Below are 9,047 nucleotides of genomic sequence, written 5' to 3' on the forward strand. Positions count from 1 at the left end.
AGTGGTTATACCAAGTCAATGAGCTGTACTCACTGGAGTGCATGGAGTGGTTATACCAAGTCAATGAGCTGTACTCACTGGAGTGCATGGAGTGGTTATACCAAGCCAATGAGCTGCACTCACTGTTGAGATATTCCGACAGTGGCGGGTACTACAATAGCCTGGCAGGGAGGATTCACCAATCTGCGCTGTTTAGTATGGAGGAGGAATCAGTAGGATCTCTTTCAGCCCACAACCTGAATGAAGGAAATCCATGCAAGCATGCCCAGCTCAACTCAAACCTTTGGATTTTCTAAATTGCTCACAGAGAGGCAAGTGAGAGTTCCACCATTTATTCCCATCTCTGCAAAACACAGCCCCTCCTCTAGAATGGAAATGCCTCTTCACTGTAATTAAGGCTTCAGATGTGTTTTTTTTCTCCCCTTGACAATTCATCTGAAATGATCTTGTGCTCAAAAGGGCACTACAGGTGAAATTCAGCCTCGGGGTAATTACAGCTTCTCCATTCCTTTATCCGTGCCTGTCAAATATGTTTAAAACATGTAAGGAGATTAGCATGATGTTAAAAATCTGATCATTGCAAGTTATTTAACACAAAAGGGAGAAAATGTTTCTTTGGGGTCCATTTATTCATGTTTTCACCCAAGATTCACACATTTTTCTGACTGAATTCAGTTGAAAAATGTGGGAATCCTGGGTGAAAGTTCCGTGAAAGCATTTATAAATGGAATCCCATGTATAATTGGTAATTTTATATATACATGGGGGCATCCACATTTGCTCATTACATCCACAACTTCTGCTGCCTGCTTCTTCACAATGGCTGTGCTTCAGCTACTCCTCACAATAGAAATCCTTGAGTCAGATGACTTATTAAAAGAGGACCTTTACACCCCTCCCCCCATATACATTCATTATTTAAACAAACATATTTGTTTTAATTACATTTACTAGGGATGCATTGATACTGAACTAGTATTGGTGCAGATACCAAGTATTTGGGCGAGTACTCATACTCGCCCAAATGCCCCGATACCTTCCCCAATACCATAACTTCCAGTCAAAGGGAGATCTCCCTCTGACCGCAAGAGCAAAGAGAGCATGGAGCCGGCTTCCTTTCCAATCAGGAAGTTGGGCGGTTGTCTATGACCCACCGCCCGAGTTCCTGATTGGCTAGGAAGCTAGCTTCACTTGTTGCTAAGCGACCTGGCTTCCTAACCAAACAAGAAGCTGGGCGGCACATCTTGACTCGCGTCCTGGCTTCCTGATTTGTCAGGAAGCACGCTACCTAGCAACAAGTGATGCGGCTTCCTAGCCAATCAGAAAGCCGGGAGGCAGGTCATCACAAGACGCCAGGCTTCCTGATTGGTCAGGAAGCCAGGCTGCCTAGCAACAAGTGAATCTGGCTTCCTAGCCAATCAGGAAGCCAGACGGCGTTTTATGACCTGCCGTCCGGCTTCCTGACTGGCCAGGAAACAAGACAGCCTCGGCATGTGAAGCCGGTGTTCTTTCGCCAGAACGCCGGCTTCACAGGCAATCAGGAAGCCGGGCGACAGGTCATGATCCGCCGCCATACTTCCTGATCATCTAGGCACACGGTACTCGGTATCGGCGAGTACTAGGGATGCACCGATACCGATACAAGCATCGGTATCGGCCGCGATACCGAGTATTTGCATGGGTACTCGTACTCGTGCAAATGCTCTGATGTCTAAAACGAGTACCTGTGTCCGCCATCTTCCACCGCCGCACACAGGACCGCGTCTGCATTCATGCAAGATGGCCGCAAACTCCTCCACGGGCGAACGGCCGAAACCAGACTCCGCCTTCAATTCCTCTGTCCTCACTCGTGATTGGTGGGGAAGCCTGTCAATCATCCAATCGGCCAATCAGCGTGAGAAGAGGCAATTCCTCTGTCCTCACTCGTGATTGGTGGGGAAGCCTGTCAATCATCCAATCAGCGTGTGAAGAGTCCAGCATTGACAGATGACTAGGCTGTGACACGAGGGGATGAAGCAGACGGAGATGACGGAGAAGAAGGTTAGCAGCACTGCTGGGGCTGGGCACAGGATGGGGGGTGGGCACAGGATGGCCTCAAAAGTTATATTTGCCTGCTGTAGGTTTATAAATTTTAAAAAAAATGCACTATTGCTTGCTATTCTATTTTGATGAGGCAAATCATGGATGAGGCAGAGCACATGTTCAGCATAAAAAACAGGATGGCATAAAAAAAAGTTATATTTGCCTGCTGTAATGCAATTAGTAATTGCATTACAGCAGGCAAATATAACTTTTTTTTATGCCATCCTGTGCCCAGCACACACCTGTAGTGTGGCAAAGTTATATCTAATTCTGCATACATGGCTGTATATGCATTATGCACTACAGTGTTCTGGTCTGAACATGTGCTCTGCCTCATCCATGATTTGCCTCATCCAAATAGAATAGCAAGCAGTAGTGATTTTTTTTATTTTTAAACCTAATTGCTATTCTATAACTAAGCCTTGTATCCCCATATGTGCATAATGCATACATATAGTGTGGAACAGTTATATTTATTTCTGCATACCTGGCTGTATATTAAATTTTTTAATGTATAATATACAGCCAGGTATGCAGAATTAGATATAACTGTGCCACACTACAGGTGTGGGCTGGGCACAGGATGGCATAAAAAAAAGTTATATCTGCCCCTTTAAGAAAAAGTATCGGTAATTGGTATCGACGAGTACTAAAAAAAAAGTATCGGTACTTGTACTCAGACCCAAAAAAGTGGTATCGGTGCATCCCTAGCGAGTACCAAAAAAAAAACTAAATATCGGTACTCGTAACCGAAAAACGGGTATCGTTGCATCGCTAACAATTACGGTTTTCCCCTCCCTGCTTCAATGAGGAAGGCTACATCACCAGTGCCTTCCTGGGAAATCTTATCTGTAAACTGTAAAATGTCGAGAGATCTCAGGGGGAAAGGCATTTATTTCCACCGGAGATGATGGGTATCATCACTTGTTCCAGAAGACAGATCCAGAGTTCCAGGAAGTAAAGGAAAATGGATTAATCTGCCCTTGAGAAGAATGTGGAAGAGAAGAAAAATAAGATATGCAAAGAATAAAAAGCCAGCAATTATCTAGAAGTATTTGTAGATTGTCATCACTAAACATTTCTAAAGGTGTCATTGTTGTCAATTTTATGAGTGAAGATCCTCTTAATAAATGGTTCACGCCTTGCAAGGCTCAGATCCAGGGGGAGACCTACCGCCAGTGCGGCCGCCCCGGGGTCTGAGCCTAAAGGGGGGCCCAGTTTCCAATGTAACACAGGGGCAGAGATGGGGGGCCCCGCTGGTGTCCGGCTGCTGGATAGCATATTATCGGTAGAAGGCTGCAGAAAAACGCGTCCGATAGCGTTTGCTGGGTCCTCACGGCCGAGGCCCAGGGTTGCCCCCTGAAGTGCCTGCAGGCAACATTTTTCTGCAGCCTCCCCCACCAGGAAACAGCCAGAAGAGATGAAGGGAAGTTATTAAATAAAATAATTATTTTTTGTAGCCCAACTGATGGACATGGTGTATAAAGTACAGCTGGTATTTGTAGTGTTATAAAGCATGTCCCATTCTGCATTGCAGCAATGCAGAATGGGACTCTATAGAGGACTACAAAACTCAGCAGTACTTTATACAGAAATGCTATCATTCCAACTCTATTTTTTTTTTGTGGTTGCTACAGGGGATGTGGGTTTGGGTTTTTTTGGGGGGGAGGTGCGGGAGTCTTGCACTTTGTTCCCTAGGTCTGCCACTGCTCAGATCTTATCTGAACGCTTGTTAAAGCATGTCAAAACCCAAAAACGTTATTTCTTGTCATGTTTACGGGATTGAAAGTGAAGAGAACTCCCACCCAACCGGGTACAAAGAATTTCATCTCATCTTTCACAAAGTGAGGTTTTACCTGGCAAGTTGACTTCCATCAGGTACTTCATACACAGCACATTGGGATGATAAAAACACGTTTCTGTGATCGACGGAAAGCAAGGTAGATCTAGGAATGTTCCAAGCTCATGGGTCAATTCAATTATTTGTCTGTACACCGGGAAAGTCTGTAAAAGAAAAATAAATCATTTTATATATCTTGTTTCACAACTATCCACATAACTCATAAGAGAATAAAACAAAAGCATCTCATCTTCATAGCATCAATGATTTTTAGAACTAGAAGTGAAGAATAGAATAGATTGCACAAATGTGACCAATCACAAGCTGGGTCACAAATAGGGCTGTAACTAACAATAATACGCAGCTACCAGCTGAGTAGATGGATGACAGCTAAATAACATGCATAAAACCTCATAGTTGTGTATCTGCTGTGTGAAAGGCATTGTGCCTCTTACTGCTATTCACTCAAGATTTGGAGTTAGATTTGATGATGTCATTACTGTGTTGCTCATGGTTCTCTTTGCTGGAGAGAAAGCTGCAGTGAAAAGATCTCCATTTCTGAATCATACATACAGTCTGTGGGTTTTTTGTGCCAATTGTTGATCATTATAATCCCACCTCAACCTAACCACCGAACCATCACATTCTCAAACAATTCAACCCCACACAGCCCCCTCTTCATGTATCAGTTCCTCCTCCCTTTTAGATTGCAAGCCCTCTTGTCTTGTATTGTAACTGTAATGTCTTCCTTATATTGTAAAGTGCTGCGCAAACTGTTGGCGCTAGATAAATCCTGTATAATAATAATAAAATACACCGGTCAGACATAACAGTCTGACCTCCCGCCTAATATTGAGTAGGTCCCCTTTTGCCACCAAAGCAGCTCTGACCTATCAAGGCATGGACTCCATTAGACCTCTGAGGTATGCTGCGGTATCTGGCACCAGGCCGCCAGTAGCGGGTCCTGTAAGTGGCAAGGTGGGGCAACTGCCTGTGCTGTCCCATAGCAATGATAAAGGGGCCGCAGAGAAAGGTTTATTGCATATCTATTGTCCATTTTAACTTCATGCGAACAGTTAAATTAAATTAAATCTGTTTTCTTTAAAGCAGGGAATGAAACGGAAAGATGACTTAATGAACCAACTGGACAGAACTTTAATAAACGACAGGGCTTCACCAATCCTTAACTTTTTCCCCCTTCTGGACACTGGTGGCTAAATTCGATCAGAAAACTGTAGGGGGTTCAGGGAATGGCGAGAGGAGTCAAATGCCTCTTTATTGCTCAGAGAGCTCCTCTCTCTTGCTTGGTGGCCTGTACTGTTAAAGTAATTCTCCATATAAAGCAAAATAAAGATCTTCATTTGGGATGTGTGGGAGCTTGGTGTGAACCCAGTTTGCCTGAGTTTCCTCAATCTTGCTCATAACTGTGACCAACACACCCCCCCCTCCCAACCTAATCAGTTTCAACGTGCAGCTATACATCACAAAGGGATGAGGAATGCCCCCCGCCATGGATTAGGCCAGAAAGGGGGGGTGGAGGGCGGTCAGAGTTTTGAGTGGATGTGGGTGAATTGGGTTCTCACCAAGCCCGGGCTCATCACTAATCTTTACCAACAGACCATGGTATAGTGATAATCTTGTCCTTTATCATTCAAGCTGATGTTTCAGGACCCTGCAGGATACTTTTCTCCCTGCCTTGAGAAAGGGACCCAGCAAGGTCCCAAAACATCAGTTTGTGATGCCTCTTGCTTTATGTCAAAAAAGGACAAGATTATCACTATGCTAAGGTGTGCTAATTACGGTCCTCATTTTCCTATGATTTTATGGTGGTGCCATCCACCACTTCACTACAGCACCCGGGTACATGTTCTTATTAGAAGGGTTTTCTTGGTGATAAAGGCACTGGAAATTTTAGGGTGGAAATGGGTTTATTTTGCTTGTACAATTTGTTGTGATGAATACACTGCATTGGTAAACAGTATATGTATACTCTATTTTGAGGTCCTGTTGCAGACCTAAACAGCTATTGCTTTAAAAGGAGAACTATGGGGTTCGGGCTTTTCCCCATTGTTCTCCTTAGGGTAACGGGAGGACACAAACTAGCGTCCTCCCGTCACCCTAAGCTCAGTATATACTGAGACGCCGCAGCTGAAGCGGATCCCGACGATTGTGCCGGGATCCGCCCAGCTGCGTGACTGACAGCTGGCTCTGCCTATCTAGAGGCAGAGCCAGCTGTACCCGCCCCCTCCCCCGTCCGTTCCGCCAGTCAGCGCTGGCAGATAGGAGTGGGGAGAGGGGAATCCAGCAGAGAGCCGTGACAGGATCGAGAGGGGAGCGAACGCCAGTATGTGTTCGCTCACCTTCTGATCTACTGAGCCGACCTGTGACAGTCTCATTGTCACAGGTCGGCTAGAACTATGAGGTGAGTGAAGTTCTCCTTTAAAGCAAAGCTGGAGGGCTGGAGTTGCCCCCTGCTGCATTGCATGCTATACTAGGACCCACATGCAGGGGGTGCTGAAGGGGTACCTGCACTTTGTGATGTGAAAGACATGGCTGCTACACATTTACCAGCTCTGTGTTCACATTATACCATATAAAGAATAAAGCAGAATTCCTCTTCCCTTACTTCCCCCTTTCTTCTCCTTATTATAATATCTGCAGGTTGAACCTGCAACATACCTGTATTGAAAGTTATTACCATGGTACCCTAAGGGATTTTTAGATATGAGGAGATCCTCAGAATTACAATCCTAAACAGTCCGTCAATATTTGCTGCTGTCAACAATAATGACACTTTTTTTTATTATTCATCATATTATTTATAAAATGTTTACTGGAGCTCCCACATACAGGTAACAAATGGATTACACCGAGTGACTGGTCTTCTGCAAACAATGCAAACAAAGCCAACGTCAACACATGCAAACATGACAAGATGAATGGACCTGATCTGCCCAGACATCATCAGGGTGAGGTGAAAAGTGCTGCTCCTCTCTTCGGCCTTGTCAGGACATAGAAGTGGGTGGCAGATATAAAAACAGGTAACTACCCAAACATGTGAAGGCAGAGATCTACACAGAGACAATGCACCTTCTCACGCTCCATTACAGGGTTTAGCATATATCACATAAAAAAAAAAAAAACAAAAGAGCAGAGTTATACAACTCCATTTTTTAGATCCAATTACTTTTATTTGATTGTGTCAGTTAAGGGAACAAAAAACATTTTAGCCCCCATAAGGAAATGGGTAATTTTTTTCAACTCCAGGCACAAAAACTTTAAAGCCCCCCACACAAAAATGCCTTTGCATACAACGTTATTACTTTGTACAGTAGCAGTGACATCATCACTATGCTGTATATTGCCTGTGCAGAAACCAGAGTTGTGGGAGGAGCACTGCAAGCCCCACCCACTACAGACTGCTTAAGGACAATTACAGGAGGGGGCGGAGACAAGACCAGTCACTCTGCACAAGGAGAGAGAATAGCAGTGATTGGTCTTTATTACAGGAAGCTCCTCCACAGAGGAAAATTATTCACGCTGAATTATTCAGATCTGGAAGAAATACACAAATAGATTCAAGGAAGAATACACAGAACTCTCATATTTAGACAATATTTGCTTACGATGGAGTTCGCCTTTAAGCATTTTTAAAAAGTATTTTGCTGTTCACAAATGCAAACCCAATATTTCTTTGTATCTAAAGTGAACCTTTTAGTAGTCCCTGCATATTATAAACTGCAGAACTGCACTAGGGCATACCTACAATAACATGTTTTAAAATAATTGCACTTTTGGAACATAATGAGCAAACTTGGTCATCGTTATACAGTAGCTAGTTTATGAAGAGTAGCTGCCTATCATGAGGCTGACAGGAGAGGCAGCAAGCAACGCTGTTAGATTATGCAGCAGGCTTTTTTACCTTAAAACCACCAAGGGCCAAAGAGGCAGCTAGAAATGGATTCCTGAATTATTGCCAAAAGGGGTTTCAATGGGCCGGAGTAGATGGACTTTGATGGGCAAATACAGTATGTTTATGACATCACTTGGCAATCATAAGGGACTCATTGCAGGTGCAGATGACCTTCTTCAGCTGCTTTTACATTCTCATTGGCTTGTATGGGAAGATGAGTTTGAAAATGAATAAAAGCCCATTGGCACTGGCCCTTAAAGTGGAACTGATCTTACAGATACTGGGAGTGAGAGCCGCGTGCCATATAACTACCATGTACATGAGCGGGAGTCATATCATCCGTGGCTGATTAAAGAGGACTCCAGATCTCGTAGACTAGAAAAAGATGGCAGACGTGAAGGATGCGTTGGAGGGGGGCGAGTCTGACATAATGTGTAGGAATGCTGTGCATACTTGCACCTTATGATAAAAGGCAGTGTGAGCACCAAATGGATACAGCTCAGGTTTGATGAAAACCTGTAGTGAAAAATGATGGAGGTCACTCCTTCTTAACATGCTAGTTGCCCAGTTGTCATGCAGATCCAATGGCTTTTATAGTGTCTAAGGCACTAATCAAGAACAACTATCAGGGGTTTCCGAGATCACTCTGACTTTCCAATCGGCATGGTAAATAATATTTCAAGCCGAACTCCAACCTTCTCTTCAGTCTTGCACACTTGTTCAGACTCCTTTCCTGTACTGAGTTTGCCAACTCTGATTTCATTGCACACTGAGCTTCTCACAAGGCGCATTAAAAGCTGCAGCAAATCACATAAAGCCCAACTTATTTCCTGGCTTGAGGGCTTTCAGCATCATCTAGCTCTTTGCTCCCCAGCCTTACTGTTTTCCATTTTTTCAATCATGGAGGCTCCGCATCACATGTGGGCAATACCTAGGGTAGCCTGCATTTAAATATAGTCTGCCAAGAAATTCCCATTCCTACAGACTGACACCCACCCATCAAGGCATTCTGATATTTGCATAACTCCTCCCGAGAGCCAGCTCACTGCTTGTATCAGGGCTGAGGGTTCTTGAGAGGAGTGCTGTGTTATTTTGAGGAAGCTTTGTACAACCAGTCATGATCTGCCTGGCATTGCATGGATGATGTCATTGATGATGTCCATGGGTTAAATTAAGGCTTGTGGTACATAAAAAAAGTTTTTTTTCATAATT

General features: G+C 44.0%; 1 protein-coding gene across 1 annotated transcript in view; it reads right to left on the reverse strand.

The window, feature by feature from the left end:
- The window catches only part of TAF1B (TATA-box binding protein associated factor, RNA polymerase I subunit B), a 109,796-nt gene that overhangs the window by 46,497 nt on the left and 54,252 nt on the right, over positions 1-9,047 (reverse strand). The window contains exon 10 of the mRNA XM_018559989.1: positions 3,939-4,086. Within this exon, the coding sequence (XP_018415491.1) occupies positions 3,939-4,086 (148 nt within the window). The remainder of the gene's footprint in view (positions 1-3,938; positions 4,087-9,047) is intronic.

Source organism: Nanorana parkeri, unplaced genomic scaffold, assembly GCF_000935625.1.
Source record: "Nanorana parkeri isolate BGI_ZX_2015 unplaced genomic scaffold, ASM93562v1 scaffold425, whole genome shotgun sequence".
Classification (NCBI taxonomy): domain Eukaryota; kingdom Metazoa; phylum Chordata; class Amphibia; order Anura; family Dicroglossidae; genus Nanorana; species Nanorana parkeri.